At 48.4% G+C, this 19,039-nt stretch overlaps 1 protein-coding gene across 1 annotated transcript in view; it reads right to left on the bottom strand.

Moving 5' to 3' along the window:
• Window positions 1–1,581: 1,581 nt before the first annotated feature.
• Window positions 1,582–19,039, bottom strand: part of LOC116966803 (caldesmon-like) — an 88,680-nt gene continuing 71,222 nt past the window's right edge. Inside the window, exons 61-77 of the mRNA XM_033013142.1 lie at window positions 17,843–17,878; window positions 16,513–16,563; window positions 15,767–15,823; window positions 15,584–15,619; window positions 13,855–13,890; window positions 12,885–12,941; window positions 11,776–11,811; window positions 10,761–10,796; window positions 9,191–9,247; window positions 8,657–8,692; window positions 7,958–8,014; window positions 7,455–7,490; window positions 6,709–6,744; window positions 5,904–5,939; window positions 5,741–5,776; window positions 4,392–4,467; window positions 1,582–1,928 (exon numbers count right to left, since the gene is read on the bottom strand). Of these exons, the coding sequence (XP_032869033.1) occupies window positions 1,790–1,928; window positions 4,392–4,467; window positions 5,741–5,776; window positions 5,904–5,939; window positions 6,709–6,744; window positions 7,455–7,490; window positions 7,958–8,014; window positions 8,657–8,692; window positions 9,191–9,247; window positions 10,761–10,796; window positions 11,776–11,811; window positions 12,885–12,941; window positions 13,855–13,890; window positions 15,584–15,619; window positions 15,767–15,823; window positions 16,513–16,563; window positions 17,843–17,878 (854 nt within the window). The 3' untranslated portion in view covers window positions 1,582–1,789. The remainder of the gene's footprint in view (window positions 1,929–4,391; window positions 4,468–5,740; window positions 5,777–5,903; window positions 5,940–6,708; window positions 6,745–7,454; window positions 7,491–7,957; window positions 8,015–8,656; window positions 8,693–9,190; window positions 9,248–10,760; window positions 10,797–11,775; window positions 11,812–12,884; window positions 12,942–13,854; window positions 13,891–15,583; window positions 15,620–15,766; window positions 15,824–16,512; window positions 16,564–17,842; window positions 17,879–19,039) is intronic.

Genomic DNA, 19,039 nt, shown 5'->3' with positions numbered 1-19,039 from the left:
AGCTGTTTTAGTTGGCAGGGGAACTCTCTCCTTTCCGGCCATTCAGTGTTGGCAGCGGGCATTTGCAGGGGTGAGAGGAGTGAGTCACACAATGACTCTATATCTACCCTCAATAACACACCCGGCCAACCGCACACAACGCCTTCACCTCCAACATCAACTGCTCTGCGGCAGGGAAAGTTGGGGGCAGATCAGGGACAATAATACATAGCCCATTGTAGCCTCGGGCAAATACTTCACCAGCCTTGCTTGGCCGGGACCAGTGTGTTTAAGATTCCGATCTGGAACACCGCTCTCCAAATCTGCCAGATTTATCTGGAAATGGGGTGGGGGGGGGGGGGGGGGGAGGAGGAATCATAATCTAGTTTAGTTTAGTTTCGAGATACAGCGGGGAAACAGGCCCTCCCTCCGCAGAGTCCGCGCCGACCAGCGATCCCCGCAATCCCACACGCACTAGGGACAATTTACAATTTTACCGAAGTTCCCAGACCTGGAGTGCGGGAGGAAACCGGAGCACCCGGAGAAAACCCACGCGGGTCACGGGGAGAACGTTCGAACCCGGGTCTCTGGCGTTGTAAACCCTGAAAGGCAGCAACTCTACCGCTGCGCAACATCATATTTTTGGGAAAGAAATCTTTACACCATGTAACATGTATCTTCCCCCCGCCCCCTCTCTCTCCCTCTTTCTTTAAAAGGGCAACGAGTGCAGATACATTCAGGTGAAGTTCAACCAAGATTACAAAACTCCCATGTTCACTTAGGAACATTTAATCCATTTGAAAAAAATAGCAGCTTAAATGGAAAAAGGAGTGACTATTGAGGGAGAGGGGTAGGGAGAAAATAAACTGATTTATTCTGGAGAGATATGGAAAAGATTTGGGCAAAATCGGTTCATTGTTTACGGCTGGAAACTCAGTTTGTTGATGTGTGTGTTGTGTCCTGCAGTCATGACTAGAGGGCTCTGTCTCCAAATGAAGGTTTCCTCAGGGAGGGTCCCAGGGGGGATCTAGTGCCCCCGAATACAACAGTGTGGAAGAAGGGATTGGTTCATTCGGAAGCACCCCCCTTCCTTCTACCTCTTGTGTTCAAATTATTACTAAGAGGACTCAAAATGGCCGACATCTGCAGTTCTTTCTGAAGGAAGGACGTGCAGATGCTGGTTTAAACGAGTCACAAAATGCTGGAGTAAATCAGCAGGTCTGAAGAAGGGTCTCGACCCGAAACATCTCCAGAGATGCTGCCCGACCCGTTGAGTTACTCGGCATCTTGTGTCGACCTGCAGTTCTTTCCTACACATTATTACCAGGAGGCCCCACAGGAGAAGCGTCCACATCGTGGGGCTGGGAACTGGAGGTACCCCAAGCTGAACTTGCTGCCACCATCATCTATTGCGACAAGTGATGGCTTCCCACTGAGTGTCGCCGGAAGCCTGCGTCCCCTTTCAGGACGGACAACGACAACATTTGAAAGTAGACAAAAGTGCTGGAGAAACTCAGCGGGTGCGGCAGCATCTATGGAGCGAAGGAAATAGGCAACGTTTCGGGCCGAAACCCTTCTTCAGACAACATTTGAAAGAAGAGAAGATTGCCAGGAGGATCCTTGCACAGGTTAATGGGACAATGGGCTCAGCGAAGGACCCTTAATGGGCAAAGTTGTGACCAGCAGAACTAGGTTCAAATACTCTGATGGAAACCATTTGTGGCATTTCAATGAACGAGGTCTAATCCTCTACGTTAGGCATTGTGTGTGATATAAAGTACTGCGACGTTACTGATATTTGGGCTCCAGTCTATTGATAAAGGTTTCCAAAGTATTGTTGATAGGCGTTCTGGTATCCAACCCTGTTGGCCAGGTGGTGGCATGGGGAGAAGGACTCGCATAGTCCTTTGCGACGCTCCGAAGGTGTCTTGTAGTAATGCTCGCGGTGTCTGGAATTAAGGTAGACTCGTGTTAAGAATTGCCTCCTTTGATCTGAGGTTTGCCAGTCATAGATACAGCGTGGAAACAACCCTTCGGCCCAACTCCCCATCCCACACCGACCAACATGCCCCATCTACACTACTGTTTAAGAAGGAACTGCAGATGCTGGAAAATCGAAGGTACACAAAAAAAAAAGCTGGAGAAACTCAGCGGGTGCAGCAGCATCTATGGAGCGAAGGAAAAAGGCAACGTTTCGTGCCGAAACGTTGCCTTTTTCCTTCGCTCCATAGATGCTGCTGCACCCGCTGAGTTTCTCCAGCTTTTTTTTTTGTGTACCATCTATACTAGTCCCTGGTTAAACCTGGTTTTTGCTCTGACATGCACTGTCAACTGCGGGACCTTATATAGACAGGTGTGTACCTTTCCAAATCATGTCCAATCAATTTAATTTACCACTGGTGGACTCCAATCAAATTGTAGAAACATCTCAAGGATAGTCAATGGAAACAGGATGCATAAAGCTCAATTTTGAGTGGCATAGCAAAGGGTCTGAATACTTAAGCAAATGTGATATCTCAGTTATTTCTTTTTAATTTGCAAAAATTTCTAAACACCCATTTTTGCTTTTTTTATTATGAGTAGTGTGTGTAGAGGATCTGTGTCTCGACACAATCCTGTCTTGGAGGTTTACAGACTATTTCTTCATCTTTATGGCTTGGTTTTTGCTCTAACAAGCACTGTCAACTGCGGGACCTTATATAGACAAGTTTTACAGTGTGGAAACAGGCCCTTCGGCCTAACTTGCCCACGCCGACCAACATGCCCCATCTACACTAGTCACACCTACCTACTTGCCTTTAATTGCAAATCTCTCTAAACCTAGCCCACCCATCTAAATGTTCATAGAAACTTGCCCAAGCCGACCAACATGCCCCATCTACACTAGTTTGGCCCATATCCCTCTAAACCTGTCTTATCCATGTACCTGTCAACATGTTTCTTAAAGGTTGCGATAGTACCAGCCTCTACCACCTCCCCTAGAAGCTCGTTCCATACACCTACTACCCTTTGTGAAAAAGTTTTACTTCAGGTTCCTGTTAAATCTTTCCCCCTTCGCCTTAAGCCTTTGTCCTCTGGTTCTCGATTCCCCTTCTCTGGGCAAAAGACCGTGCGTTTACCCGATCATGATTTTGTACACCTCTATAAGATCTCTCCTCATCCTCCTGCGCTCCAAGGAATAAAGCTCAACCTGCTCAACCTCTCCCTGTAGCTCAGGCCCTCGAGTGCTGGCAACATCCTGGTAAATCTTCTCTGAACCCTTTCAAGCTTGACAACATCTTTCCTATAACACGGTGGCCAAAAACTGCGGTTTCAGTGCGAGGGGTGGATGGTGTGGGGGCTAGGACGAATGCTGGAGTAACTCAGCGGGACAGGCAGCATCTCTGGAGAGAAGGAACGGATGACGTTTCGGGCCGAGACCCTTCTTCAGACTGAGAGTCAGGGGAGAGGGAGATACAGAGATAAGGAGGTGTAAGGTGTGAAAATAGGACAAAGGGAATGGAGTTCAAGGAAAATGTAGAATGGATCATTGGTAGTTGGGAGAAGGTAACAACAAAAGCAAACAGAGATAAAATGTAGTTGGAGACAGTGAGACGTCTGAGAACTGGGATGGGGAGGGAGGGAGGGAGGGAGGAATGGAGGAAGTGTTGGTTTGTCCACCAATGGACCAAATTCAACCTTGCAGTCGTAGAAATAAAGAACTGCAGATGCTAGTTTGTACCAAAGATGGGCACATAATGTTGGAGTAACTCAGCGGGCCAGGCAGCATATCTGGGGGAAACGGAATAGGTGATTTCTACGACGTCAGCGATACAGCACGGGAACAGGCCCTTCGTGAGTCCGTGCTGACCAGAGATCACCCCGTACACGAGCGCTACACACTAGAGACAATTTACACACTATCCACGCCTTTCACTATTTGGGGCAGTGAACGGCAGCTGCTGGAAACATAGACAATAGGTGCAGGAGTAGGCCATTCAGCCCTTCGAGCCAGCACCGCCATTCAATATGATCATGGCTGATCATCCAAAACCAGTGCCCCATTCTTGATTTCTCCCCATACCCCTTGATTCCGTTAGCCCGAATAGCTATATTGAACTCCCTCTCGAAAACATCCAATGAATTGGCCTCCACTGCCTTCTGTGGCTGAGAATTCCACAGATTCACAACTCTCTGGGTGAAAAGTTTTTCCTCAACTCAGTCCTAAATGGCCTGCCCCTTCTTCTTAAACTGTGACCCCGGGTTCTGGACTCCCCCAACATAGGGAACATTTAGCCTGTCCAATCCCTTAAGAATTCTATATGTTTCTATAAGATCCCCTCTCATGCTTCTAAATTCCAGTGAATATAAGCCCAGTCGACCCGTTCTCCAGAAGGTAATGAAAACAAAATGGCGGAATCTGGGCCTCTCACCTCTCATAAAATTCCCGAATTGATCGTCCGGGCCTCTTCACGACGGAGTCGGATTTCTGCTTCCCAAGGAAGGGACCTGGAATGAAGTGAGATGGATAGACTTAAGGGCCTGTCCCACTTCCACAACATAATTCATGACCTTTTTTACTCGTGGACATTTTTCATCAGGCTAGAAAAACGCCCCGGCCTACTTGATGCCACGAGTACCTACGACTAGCATCACGGCCTGCCTATGACCTCGTGACGACCATGCTGCGGGTATGAGTCAAGGGCAAACTCGGCAGAGGTCGTGAAAGTGGGACAGGCCCTTTAGGAGGAAGATTTAACAGGGACCCGAGGGGTAACTTGTTCCACACAGGGTGGCACATACAGTGGGTATACGGAACGAGCTGCCAGAGGAGGCAGTTGAGGCTGGTACATGACAACATTTTAAAGTTAGTCTGATAGGTTGAGGTCTGCAGAAGGGTCTCGACCTGAAACGTCACCTGTTCCTTCTCTCCAGAGATGTTGTCTGAGCCGCTGAGTTACTCCAGCATTTTGTGTCTCTCTTAGAGTTAGGGTGAAATGGGCTGAAAGCGGGCAGGTGGGACTAGTGCAGGTGAGGCACGATGGTCGGCATGGGCAAGTTGGGTCGAAGGGCCTGTTTCCGTGCCGAATGACACCATGACTCTCCTGGGCCTGGCTATTCTCCCGCTACTTGGACAGACTGCAACCAAGTGTAGGCCTTAGGCTTCTGATTTGGTGGTCAGGTTAGCTGCAATGTAGCAGACAATGTCGTTCTCTTCCCTCGTCTACTCTTCGCTCTCTCGTTATGGATGAAAGATCCTGCTTGGCCGACTTTCCTCCTATCGATGTTTTTGGGCCTTTGTAGCCAAGGTACCAACAGCTGGGGACCAGATGTTGACTCTCAGACCCAAACCAGACGCTATTAGAAGCCCGAGCCTTTTTAGTTTTTTTTTAGCTTAGAGATATTTAGTTTAGTCTAGTTTAGTCTAGAGATACAGCGCAGAAACAGAAGCTTCGGCTCACCGAGTCCGCGCCGACCAGCGATCCCCGCACACTAACACTATCCTACACACACTAAGGACAATTTACACTTGTAGAAAGCCAATCAACCTACAAACCTGCACGTCTTTGGAGTGTGGGAGGAAACCGAAGATCTCGGAGAAAACCCACGCGGTCACGGGGAGAACGTGCAAACTCCATACAGACAGCACCCGTAGTCAGGATCGAACCCAGATCTCTGGCGCTGTGAGGCAGCAACTCTACCGCTGCACTAACATGCCGCCAATGTTTTTTTTAAAAAGAGTCATTCACTTAAGCATTGTAATAAACAAAACAACCTCTACCTCCTTCTGCAGAGTGAGACTCTTTCTCAGCCGAATCTGGAAATTAAACAAAATAATTTTGATTAATAAATCCTCTTTGCCGTGTTGTTGCAATGGATTCTAAACTCTCCCTCCCATTTTAATACAGTTCACTCTATCCCGATGACGCACAGATCAGAACTACCTTTAGTATCCGGCCCACTCTCGTTCTCCGCGGAGTCTGAAACAGAAGGGAAATAACTTTAGTTTCTTGTGCAGCTAGCAGAATGATTGTCAAAGAACTCTTTCCTCTCATCCCGGCATGATTTGGTTACTCCAGTTGGTCTAGTCTGTCTGTTCCAGAACATAGAAACATAGAAAATAGGTGCAGGAGTAGGCCATTCGGCCCTTCGAGCCTGCACCGCCATTCAATATGATCATGGCTGATCATCCAACTCAGTATCCTGGACTTCCCCAACATCGGGAACAATCTTCCTGCATCTAGCCTGTCCAACCCCCTAAGAACATTCCAGAACTGGATGTGGAGAGGACGTGTCTGGAACTAGAGGTCACAGCCTCAGAATTAAATGACGTTCTTTTAGGAAGGAGATGAGGAGGAATTTGTTTCGTCAGAGGGCGGTGAATCTGGAATTCTTTGCCACAGATGGCTGTGGAGGCCAAGTCAGTGGATATATTTAAGGCAGATATAGATAAATTCTTGATTAGTACGGGTGTCATAGGTTATGGGGAGAAGGCAGGAGAATGGGGTTAGGAGGGAGAGATAGATCAGCCATGATTGAATGGCGGAGTAGACTTGCTGGGCCAAATGGCCTAATTCTACTCCTATTCCTTATGACCTATGATCTGATGACCTGGTGACCTTATAGGCCCCTGGCTGCATATTGCGGTATTAAGGACTACTCATGGTTCATCTGCCAACTGCTTTCAATCCGTTCACTAATTTTACATGGATGGATATTTTTAAAATCAGTAAACAAAAATCTCGGTACCTCGAGCAGCAGAGTGACTCTCCTTTTCTGCAGAATCTGGAATTAAAAAAAGAGTTGAATTACACGGTGGCACAGCGGTATAGTTGCTGCCTCACAGCGCCAGAGACCCGGGTTCCATCCTGACTACGGGTGCTGTCTCTACGGAGTTTGCATGTTCACACAGTGACTGCTTGTGTTTTCTCCGGGTGCTCTGGTTTCCTCCCACACTCCAAAGACGTACAGAGCTGTAAGTTAATTGGCTTCTGTATATTTTAAAATTGTTCCTAGTGTGTAGGATAGTACTAGCGTACGGGGTGATCGTTGGTCGGCGCGGACTCGGTGGGCCGAAGGGCCTGTTAGAAACATAGAAACATAAAAAATAGTTGCAGGAGGAGACCATTCGGCCCTTCGAGCCAGCACCGCCATTCATTGTGATCATGACTGATCGTCCCCAATCAATAACTCATGCCTGCCTTCTCCCCATATCCCTTGACTCCACTAGCCCCTAGAGCTCCATCTAACTCTCTCTTAAATCCATCCAGTGACTTGGCCTCCACTGCCCTCTGTGGCAGGGAATTCCACAAATTCACAACTCTCTGGGTGAAAAAGTTTTTTTTCACCTCCGCTTTAAATGGCCTCCCCTTTATTCTAAGGCTGTGGCCCCTGGTTCTGGACTCGCCCAACATTTTTCCTGCATCTAGCTTGTGCAGTCCTTTTATAATTTTCCGCGCTGTATCTCTAAAGGTTAAAAAGATCAGGAGAACTACCTTTAGTATCGGGCCCACTCTCGTTCTCCGCTGAGTCTGAAACAGAAGGAAGAGGGTTTCAGTTTGCCGACCACATGGTCAGTTACCGAAAGGGCACAGCAAGATCCCAAACTCCGTCCGAACCCCCACACACTCAGGATAAGGACAGGTGACTACGCCAGGGAGATTCTAACTAAGGTGGTGCAGCGGTAGAGTTGCTGCCTCACAGCGCCAGAGACCTGGGTTTGATCCCGACCAATATGCCCCATCTACACTAGTCCCACCTGCCTGCATTTGGCCCATATCCCACCAAACCTGGCCTATCCACGCAGCAACTACCTGCACCAACTTCCCCCTCCAGCAACGTATACCGTACACCCACCACCGCCTGTGTGAAAACGTCACCGCTCAACACAACAATCGGGTAAACGCACAGTTACAATTCGGGTCAAGACCCTTCACTTTGTTCATCCTCACAGACCCAGCTCCCGACCAACAATCCCCAGACACACAGGTCCACCCACCGTCATCATCTCTGGATCCCAGCACTTTGATTTCCGTCTCCCCGCTCTCCTTGGAATCTGAAATGGGAACGGGGCTCTGATTATAAAATGGAAAACGGGCGTGGGCAGGTTCACAGATTTAAAATGAGTCGATGGAGCTGTCTGTTCACAAGCTGCACCACTGTGTTGCCCAACGTTTGACAGAATCACCACTCCAGTTGAGTTTTGCTAGTCTAGTTTAGTGTGGTTGGGTTTAGGTTGTTTTCGTTTGGTTCAGTTTATTGTCACGTGTACTGAGGTGCTGGCTCGAAGGGCCGAATGGCCTACTCCCTGCACCTATTCTCTATGGTACAGTGAAAAGCTTTTTTGTTGCGTGCTATCCAGTCAGTGGAAAGAGAATACATGATTACACTAGGGCAGCACGGTGGAGCAGAAGTAGAGTTGCTGCCTCACAGCGCCAGGCACCCGGGTTCAATCTCTACGGAATTTGCACCTTCTCCCAGTGACAGCTTGTGTTTTCTCCGGGTGCTCCGGTTTCCTCCCACGCTCCAAAGACGTGCAGGGCTGTAAGTTAATTGGCTTCTGTATATTTTTAAATTGTCCCTAGTGTGTAGGATAGTGCTAGTGTACGGGGCGATCGTTGGTCGGCACGGACTCGGTGGGCCGAAGGGCCTGTTTCCGCGCTGTATCTCTAAAGGTTAAAAAGATCAGGAGAACTACCTTTAGTATCGGGCCCACTCTCGTTCTCCGCTGAGTCTGAAACAGAAGGAAGAGGGTTTCAGTTTGCCGACCACATGGTCAGTTACCGAAAGGGCACAGCAAGATCCCAAACTCCGTCCGAACCCCCACACACTCAGGATAAGGACAGGTGACTACGCCAGGTAGATTCTAACTAAGGTGGCGCAGCGGTAGAGTTGCTGCCTCACAGCGCCAGAGACCCGGGATCTATCCCGACCAATATGCCCCATCTACACTAGTCCCACCTGCCTGTGTTTGGCCCATATCCCTCCAAACCTGCCTTATCCACGCACCAGTCCAAGTGTAATTTCAATGTTATTATAGTCCCAGCCTCAATGACCTCCTCTGGCACCTCGTCCCACACACCCACCACCCTCTGTGTGACAAAGCTACTCCTCAATTCAACAGTCGTGTAGACGCACAATCTTTTTGCCCAGAGTAGGGGCATGGAGGACCAGAGGACATCGGTTCAACAGCGGCCCGACCAACAATCCCCAGACACACGGGTCCACCCACCGTCATCATCTCTGGATCCCAGCACTTTGATTTCCGTCTCCCCGCTCTCCTTGGAATCTGAAATGGGAACGGGGCTCTGATTATAAAATGGAAAACGGGCGTGGGCAGGTTCACAGATTTAAAATGAGTCCATGGAGCTGTCTGTTGACAAGCTGCACCACTGTGTTGCCCAACGTTTGACAGACTAGTGTAGTTTATTACAGTGAAAGGCTTTTTTGTTGCGTGCAATACAGTCAGTGGAAAGACTGTACATGATTACAATCAAGTGGCTCAATCTTGATTACAATCATAGAGTCACAGAGACAATAGACAATAGGTGCAGGAGTAGGCCATTCGGCCCTTCGAGCCAGCACCGCCATTCAATATGATCATGGCTGATCATCCCCAATCAGTACCCTGTTCCTGCCTTCGCCCCATATCCCCTGACTCCGCTATTTTTAAGAGCCACAAAGCTACTTCTAGCTCTCTCTTGAAAGTATCCAGAGAACCGGCCCCTGAGGCAGAGACTTCCACAGACTCACAACTCTCTGTGAGAAAATGTGTTCCCTCATCTCCGTTCTAAATGGCTTACCTCTTATTCTTAAACTGTGGCCCCTGGTTCTGGACTCGCCCAACATCGGGAACATGTTTCCCGCCTCTAGCGTGACCAAACCCTTAACAATCTTAGGTACACAAGAATGCTGGAGAAACTCAGCGGGTGCAGTAGCATCAATGGAGCGAAGGAAATAGGCAACGTATCGGGCCAAAAACATTCTTCAGATCTTAACTCGGAACAATCTTATATGTTTCAATAAGATATCCTCTCATCCTTCTAAACTCCAGAGTATACAAGCCCAGCCGCTCCATTCTCTCAGCATATGACAGTCCCGCCATCCCGGGAATTAACCTTGTAAACCTACGCTGCACTCCCTCAATAGCAAGAATGTCCTTCCTCAAAATAGTGGACCAAAACTGCACACAATACTCCAAGTGTGGTCTCACTAGAGCCCTATACAACTGCAGAAGGACCTCTTTGCTCCTATACTCAACTCCTCTTGTTATAAAGGCCAACATGCCATTCACTTTCTTCACTGCCTGCTGTACCTGCATGCTTACTTTCATTGACTGATGAACAAGGATCCCCAGACCCGTTGTACTTCCCCTTTTCCCAACTTGACACCATTTAGATAGTAATCTACCTTCCTGTTTTTGATACCAAAGTGGATAACCTCACATTTATCTACATTAAACTGCATCTGCCATGCATCTGCCCACTCCCCAACCTGTCCAAGTCACCCTGCATTCTCATATCATCCTCCTCACAGTTCCCACTGCCACCCAGCTTTGTGTCATCTGCAAATTTGCTAATGTTACTTTGAATCCCTTCATCTAAAATCATTGATGTATTTTGTAAATATTGTAAATAGTCACACTGCACGGAAACAGGCCCTTCGGCCCAGCGTGCGCATGCTGCCCACACTAGTCCCACCTGCCCGTGTTTGGCCCCTATCCCTCTAATCCTCACCAATGGGTGGATGGATTGTTCGCCAGTGAATGTTACAGGGAGACATTGAAATATAAATATCCGTACCTCGAGATGCAGATCGACTCTCTTTCTCCGCAGAATCTGGAAGGGAAAGGAAAGGAGGATGATATATTCAATCCACCGACCGCAAGATGTGGCAACAAAGAACTGCAGATGCTGGTTTGTACCGAGGGTAGACACAAAGTGCTGGGGTAACTCAGCGGGTCAGGCAGCATCAGAAAAAAGATAGGCGACGTTTCGGGTGGGGACCCTTCCTCAGACCCAGATTGAGCATTGTAAGATTCCATAGATACAATTATGAAGAAGGGTCCCGACCAAAAACGTCACCTGTTCCTTTCTCTTCAGAGTCGCTGTCTGACCCGTTGAGTTACTCCAGCATTTTGTGTCTATCTTTGGTATAAACTAGCATAGGGTCAATAGACAATAGACAATAGGTGCAGGAGTAGACCATTCGGCCCTTCGAGCCAGCACCGCCATTCAATGTGATCATGGCTGATCTTCCCCAATCAGTACCCCGTTCCTGCCTTCTCCCCATATCCTCTGACTCCGCTATTTTTAAGAGCCCTATCTAGCTCTCTCTTGAAAGCATCCAAAGAACCTGCCTCCACCGCCCTCTGAGGCAGAGAATTCCAGACTCACCACTCTCTGTGAGAAAAAGTGTTTCCTCGTCTACGTTCTAAATTGCTTACCCCTTATTCTAGTCGTAGAGTGACACAGTGTGGAAACAGGCCCTTCGGCCCAAGCTGCTCACGCCGGCCAACATGTCCCAGTTACACTAGTCCCACCTGCCTGCGCTTGGTCCATATCCCTCCAAACCTGCCCTGTCCATGTACCTGTCTAATTGTTTCTTAAACAGCATCTGCAGTTCTCCGTTTCTACACGCCACCTATCCATGTTCTCCAGAGATGCTGCCTGACCCGCTGAGTTACTCCAGCACTCTGTGTCTATCTCAACGCAAGATGTTGATTGCTTCCTGTAGTCAGAAGATTTTAACATTTCCCCTCTCCCGTTTTTAAAACAGTTCACTCTATCCCGGTGACGTACAGATCAGGAGAACTACCTTTAGTATCCGGCCCACTCTCGTTCTCGGCAGAGTCTGAAACAGAAAGGGAGTGGTCTTCAGTTTCCCGACCACACAATCAGTTACCCGTCCAAAGATCCCACTCCCCTTGTGAATATGGACGATGCACTAATCCCATCCATCCCCGCACACTAAAGGGCCTGTCCCACTTGGCCGTCATTTGCACGTAATTTGCGAGATATAATTTACGCGTCACGACGCACGGCGCGTGTGTCGTGACACGCGCGTAATGCGGGCACGGTGCGCGATGACATAGGCAGAGACGCGCGGCGTCGCAGGATTTTGTGATGTACAAAATCTTCGCGCTCCATCTGCGTGACGCGCAAATGACAGCCACGAGGGACAGGCGCTTAACACCACCCTATACAAACTAGGAACAATTATACATTTCTACCAAGCCTATTAGCCTACAAACCTGTACGTCTTTGGAGTGTGGGAGGAAACCGAAGATTTTGAAGGACGTGTAAGCTCCGTACAGACTCACTGGGAGGACGTGCAAGCACCGTACAGGCAGCACCCGTAGTCGGGATCGATCCCGGGTCCCCGGCGCTGTGAGGCAGCAACTCTACCGCTGCGCCACCGTGCCGCCCTAGTCTTCCCGCAGACTGGATAGCTCGCAGCCAAACAGCTTCCCACTGTACTTTGGCACAGGTGATAATAAACTAAACTAAACTAAAGTAGGGGAATCGAGGACCAGAGGACACGGGTTCAAGGTGAAGGGGAAAAGATTTAATAGGAATCTGAAGGGTAACTTTTTCACACAAAGGGTGGTGGGTGTATGGAACAAGCTGCCAGAGGAGGTAGTTGAGGCTGGGACTATCCAAACATTTAAGAAGCAGTTAGACAGGTACAATAGGACAGGTTTGGAGGGATATGGACCAAACGCAGGCAGGTGGGACTAGTGTAGCTGGGACATGTTGGCTGGTGTGGGCAAGTTGGGCCGAAGGACCTGTTTCCACACTGTGTCACTCTACGACTCCAAACTAAACTAAATGCAGTGTGTTGAGACTCTCTCCCTAATGGACCCCCCCCCCCCCCCCCCACATGTTAGTACAGCCATTAAACCCCATAGAACGAGGTCCACAAACCATCATCTCCTCCCGATGAAATCAGCTTCCGTATCTCTTCAGCACTCTCACTGGAATCTGGAATGAGAACCCGTTCCCGATTATAAGTAAGAAGGAACTACAGATGCTGCTTTAAACCGAAGATAGACACAAAAAGCTGGAGTAACTCAGCGGGACAGGCAGCACCTCTGGAGAAAACGGAATCTAAACAAAACCAAATGACTTTAATGGTTTCTTCTCCAGGCTAATGGGACCCACTGGTTCTCCCACAGTTAGGGCAAATGTTCATAGATAGTTCACCAACGGATGGTAAAAACAAGATATAAATGTGATGAATAGCTTTTATTTCTTTTCTTTCTTTTTTTTTGAGGCATTAATAAATATAAATATTTATTTATTAATGGCTCAAAAAAAATAAAAAATTCCTTTCTCCTTGTACAGTTGCTTCTGATAAAATATAAATATAAATATTTATTTTATCAGAAGCAATTGTACAATATAACTGTGTTTTTGATTTTCTGTTTTTGGATTGAATTCTGTTTTTAATTTGTGTCTCTGTGATGTCTTTATTACTTGTTATATTCCGATTATATGTTATTCCGATTACTATGTAAGGTGTCCTTGAGATGTCTGAAAGGCGCCCATTAAATAAAATTTATTATTATTATTATTAATATAAAATATAAATATTTATTTTATCAGAAGCAATTGTACGAGGAGAAAGTAATCGACATAACAGTTATACAATTTTCATACAGTTTCAATTTTAACATTTTATAAACTAAATACTAAATTGGAAAAAAGAAAAATGAAAAGGAAGGAAAGGAAGAAGAAAAGAAAACGAAAGGAAAGACAGACACGAAAGATAAAAAAGAAAAACCCCTGAGCTAATGAATAAGTGAAGAAAGCGGAGATATATCCCACTACCCTTCCCTACGCACGCTCACCCGACCCCAGCGCCGGTTTTGAATTAAATGTGATGAATAGTTACCGTGAGTTGCAGAGTGACTCTCTTTTTCAGCAGAATCTGGAATCGAAGGGAAAGGATTTCAGTTCAACAATCACAGAGTGACACAGCGTGGAAACAGGCCCCTCGGCCCAACTTGCCCACACCAATTAATAGTCAATAGACAATAGGTGCAGGAGTAGGCCATTCAGCCCTTCGGGCCAGCACCGCCATTCAATATGATCACGGTTGATCATCCACAATCAGTACCCCGTTCCTGCTTTCTCCCCATATCCCTTGATTCCGTTAGCACTAAGAACTGTATCTACAGTAACTCTCTCGAATACATCACCTTTCCCATCCCTGTATCTGTTTAAATGTTTCTTAATTACAATAGATGCTGCCTCCTCCAGCAGCTCGTTCGATACACCCACCACCCTTTGTGTAAAGAAGTTACCCCTTATTAAATCTTTCCCCCCTCACCTTAAACCTATGTCCTCTGGTTCTCGATTCGCCTGCTCTGGGAAATAGACGGCGTGCGTTTAACCGATCTATTCCTCTCATGATTTTGTACACCTCTGTAAGATCACCTCTCATCCTCCTGCGCTCCAAGGAATAGAGTCCCTAGCCTGCTCAACCTCTCCCTATAGCTCACACCCTCGAGTCCTGGTGAAATCCTCGTATATATTCCCTGCACTCTTTCCAGCTTGACGACATCTTTGCTATAACATGGTGCCCAGAACTGAGCATGAAATGCAACGTGACCTCCCAACTTCCATGTTCTACAGGAGAACAAATTTGTCCCCATTTTAGGAGTCATTTAAAAATGTTCCTCTGGGTTTAGTCGCATTTCAACATCATTCACAGATCAGGAGAACTACCTTTAGCATCTGGACCACTCTCGTTCTCAGCAGAGTCTGAAACACAAGGAAGAGGGTTTCAATTTCAGTTTCCTGTTTAGTTCATTAGTTCTAGGCTATGGGCCAAATGCAGGCAGGTGGGACTAGTGTAGATGAGGCACATTGGTCGGCATGGGCAAGCCGGGCCGAAGGGCCTGTGTCCACGGTGTATATGCTCTATCTGTGCAGAATACGAGGTGCTGTTCCTCCAGTTTGCGTGTGGCCATTTGGCTCTTCACGTCTACTAGGAGTAGGCCATTCGGCCCTTCGAGCCAGCACCGCCATTCAATGTGATCATGGCTGATCATCCACAATCAGTACCCCGTTCCTGCCTTCTCCCCATATCCCTTGACTCCGCTATCTTTAAGAGCCCTATCTAGCTCTCTCTTGAAAGCATCCAGTTTTATCCTACACAGGGTGGCGCAGCGGTAGAGTTGCTGCCTCACAGCGCCCGAGACCCGGGTTCGATCCCGACTACGGGTGCTTGTCTGTGCGGAGTTTATATGTATAGTCATAGAATCTCACAGCACGGAAACAGGCCCTTCGGCCCAGCTTGCTCATACTAACCAAGGATGCCCCATCTACACTAGTCCCACCTGCCTGCGTTTGGCCCCTATCCCTCTAAACCTCACCCATGGGTGGATGGATTGTTCACCAGTGAATGTTACAGGGAGACATTGAAATATAAATATCCGTACCTCGAGATGCAGATCGACTCTCTTTCTCCGCAGAATCTGGAAGGGAAAGGAAAGGATTTCACTTCTCCGATCCCAAGACGTTCCCTGTGCCCAGCTGCCAGTGTAGCTCTGAAACTCTCCCTCCCATTTTAATGATAGTTCACCCTATCCCGGTGACGAGCAGATCAGGAGAACTACCTTTAGTATCCGGCCCACTCTCGTTCTCCGCAGAGTCTGAAACACAAGGAAGAGGGTTTCAGTTTCCTGGTCTCACGGTTGGTTTTCCCAACGTTTTTCCAAGATCCCTCTCCCCCAGTAACCATGACCACCCAGGACATGTGCAGGTGACATCTCCACACACACACACACACATCTACGTACCATCATCTTCTCTCGATACAATCACTTTGATTTTCCTCTCCGCACTTTCTTTGGACTCTGAAATGAAAATCAGACACTGATTAGATAAATGGAACAAGCTGCCAGAGGAGGTAGTTAAGGGCGGCACGATGGCACAGCGGTAGAGTTACTGCCTTACAGCGCTTTCTGCGCCAGAGTCATGGTTTTGAACACGACTGCGGGTGCTGTCTGTACGGAGTTTGTACGTTCACCCCCGTGACCTGCGTGGGTTTTCTCCAGGTGCTCCGGTTTCCTCCCACACTCCAAAGACGTGCCGGTTTGTAGGTTAATTGGCTTGTGTAAAATTGACCTCAGTGTGTGAGATAAACCTGGCGTTGCTCAGTGGTCAGCGCGGGCTCGTTGTTTCCACGCTGTGTCTCCAAAACAAAATATAAACCTTGATCCAAGTTCACAGGCGTTCTATGTCAACCCATATTCTCAAGCACTCCCTACACACTGGGGGGGAATTTTTACAAAGGTCACGGACCGACAAACCCCCACGCCTTTGGGATGTGGGAGGAAACCGGAGCACCCGGAGCAAACCCACGCGGTCACGGAGAGAACGTGCAAACTCCGTACAGACAGCGGCGGTAGTCGGGATCGAACCCGGGAGTCTGGCGCCGTGAGGCAGCAGCTCTACCCGCTGCGCCACCGTGCAGCCCCGCTCATTGTTAACCCTCCCCTGCGTCCACACGGCCCCTCATCCCCTCGATGGAAGATCCACCAACCTTCTCTGGATTCAGACACTCGGATCATCCTCTCCCTGCTCTCTTTGGAATCTGGAATCAAAACCAGACGCGGATTTAAACTGGGAATGGAGCGGGGGGGAAGGTTCGGACATGCACGAGGGTGTCAATGCGGCGATGCATTTCCAGCCTGCGTGGGCGCCAGCTTGTGTACTGGACCAGGGGGAGGCCATTCAGCCCACAAGCAATAGACGATAGGTGCAGGAGTAGGCCATTCGGCCCTTCGAGCCAGCACCGCCATTCAATGTGATCATGGCTGATCATCCCCAATCAGTACCCCGTTCCTGCCTTCTCCCCATATCCCCTGACTCCGCTATCTTTAAGAGCCCTATCTAGCTCTCTCTTGAAAGCATCCAGAGAACCGGCCTCCACCGCCCTCTGAGGCAGAGAATTCCACAGACTCACCACTCTCTGCGAGAAAAAGTGTTTCCTCGTCTCCGTTCTAAATGGCTTACTCCTTATTCTTAAACTGTGTGGCCCCTGGTTCTGGACTCCCCCAACATCGGGAACATGTTTCCTGCCTCCAGCGTGTCCAAGCCCTTAACAATCTTAACAAGCCTGCTATACTGGCTTACGATTCGGGTAGAGACACTTCTTCAGTCTGAATTACTCCAGCATTTTGTATCTATCTTCGGTTTAAACCAGCATCTGCGATTACTTCCTACACGCGCCTATGTTACACGTGGCTGTCTGTCCACACACACACGGAATCCAGGAGTAAGTGGGTTAACATATGGTGAGCGTTTGACGGCACTGGGCCTGCACTCGCTGGAGTTTAGAAGGATGAGGGGGACCCTCATTGAAACGTACAGAATAGTGAAAGGCTTGGATAGAGTGGATGTGGAGAGGATGTTTCCACTAGTGGGAGAGTCTAGGACTAGAGGTCACAGCTTCAGAATTAAAGGACGTTCTTTTAGGAAGGAGATGAGGAGGAATTTCTTCAGTCAGAGGGTGGTGAATCTGTGGAATTCTTTGCCACAGAAGGTTGTGGAGGCCAAGTCAGTGGATATTTTACAGCAGAGATAGATAGATTCTTGATTAGTACGGGTGTCAGGGGTTATGGGGAGAAGGCAGGAGAATGGGGTTAGGAGGGTGAGATAGATCAGCCATGACTGAATGGCGGAGTAGACTTGATGGGCCGAATGGCCTAATCCTGCTCCTATCACTTATGACCTTATGAATCAGTAACAATCACTCCATCCCAGAGCCGTTATAACCCATTGCCAGAGTCACAACCCAGACCCTTCATAGACTGCTGAACACAAGTGCTAGCATAGACCATGCGTGATATTAAACTCGTGAACATCCGTACCTCGGGCTGCCGAGTGACTGTCTTTTTCTGCAGAATCTGAAATAGAAAGAATAGAAATCCAATTCACAAATCCATGAACTTCTTTAATAGACTTATTATTTTTTTGATTTAGAAATACAGCGTGGAAGCAGGCCCTTCGGCCCACCCAGTCCATGCCATCCAGCGATCACCCATCTGTTTCCATGCTGTAGCTCTGAACTGAACTAAACTAAACTAAGTTAAATTAAACATGTAGAAAGGAAGGGTCTCGACCCGAAACGTCACCCATTCCTTCTCTCCAGAGATGCTGCCTGTCCCGCTGAGTTACTCCAGCATTTTGTGTCTATCTTCGATCTAAACTAAACTGTTCAACAGACAATCTCCTGAGTTTCCATGGGCTTTAGAGAACACTTCATATTAATGATCTCTTGTTCCGATCTAGGCCACATGTGTTTAAGAAGGAACTGCAGATGCTGGAAAAATCGAAGGTGGACAAAAAGCTGGAGAAACTCAGCGGGTGCAGCAGCAAAGGAAAGGAGTCGAGACCCTTCTTCAGACTTGGGGGGGGGAGGCGGGAAGGAGAAAGGAAGAGGCGGAGACAGTAGGCTGTGGGAGAGCTGGGAAGGGGAGGGGAAGGAGATAGAAAGCAGGGACTACCTGAAATTGGAGAAGTCAATGTTCATACCGCTGGGGTGTAAACTGCCCAAGCGGAATATGAGGTGCTGCTCCTCCAATTTACAGTGGGACTCACTCTGGCCATGGAGGAGGCCCAGGACAGAAAGGTCGGATTCGGAATGGGAGGGGTAGTTGAAGTGCTGAGCCACAGGGATCACATGTGGAATCACTAATATGGAGCTTTAGCTTAGTTTAGGGATACAACGCAGAAACAGGCCCTTCGGCCCACCGAGTCCGGGCCGACCAGCGATCACCCCAAACACTAGTTCCATCCTGCACACACTAGGGACATTTTACAGAAGCCTGCGAACCTGCACGTCTTTGGAGTGTGGGAGGAAACCGGAGCACTCAGAGTAAACCCACGCAGGTCACGGGGAGAACGTGCAAACTCCGCACAGACAGCACCCGTGGTCAAGATGGAACCCGGGTCTCTGGCGCTGTGAGGCAGCAACTCTACCGCTGCGCCACCATGCCACCCTGAAATCGTAAAAGCACCCTCCCCCTGTCTTAATGCTCTCCCAATCTATCCCGATGACCTTGAGT

The sequence above is a fragment of the Amblyraja radiata genome, chromosome 38, assembly GCF_010909765.2.
Source record: "Amblyraja radiata isolate CabotCenter1 chromosome 38, sAmbRad1.1.pri, whole genome shotgun sequence".
In the NCBI taxonomy this organism is placed as follows: Eukaryota; Metazoa; Chordata; class Chondrichthyes; order Rajiformes; family Rajidae; genus Amblyraja; species Amblyraja radiata.
This window is presented reverse-complemented; position numbering and strand designations above follow the sequence as displayed.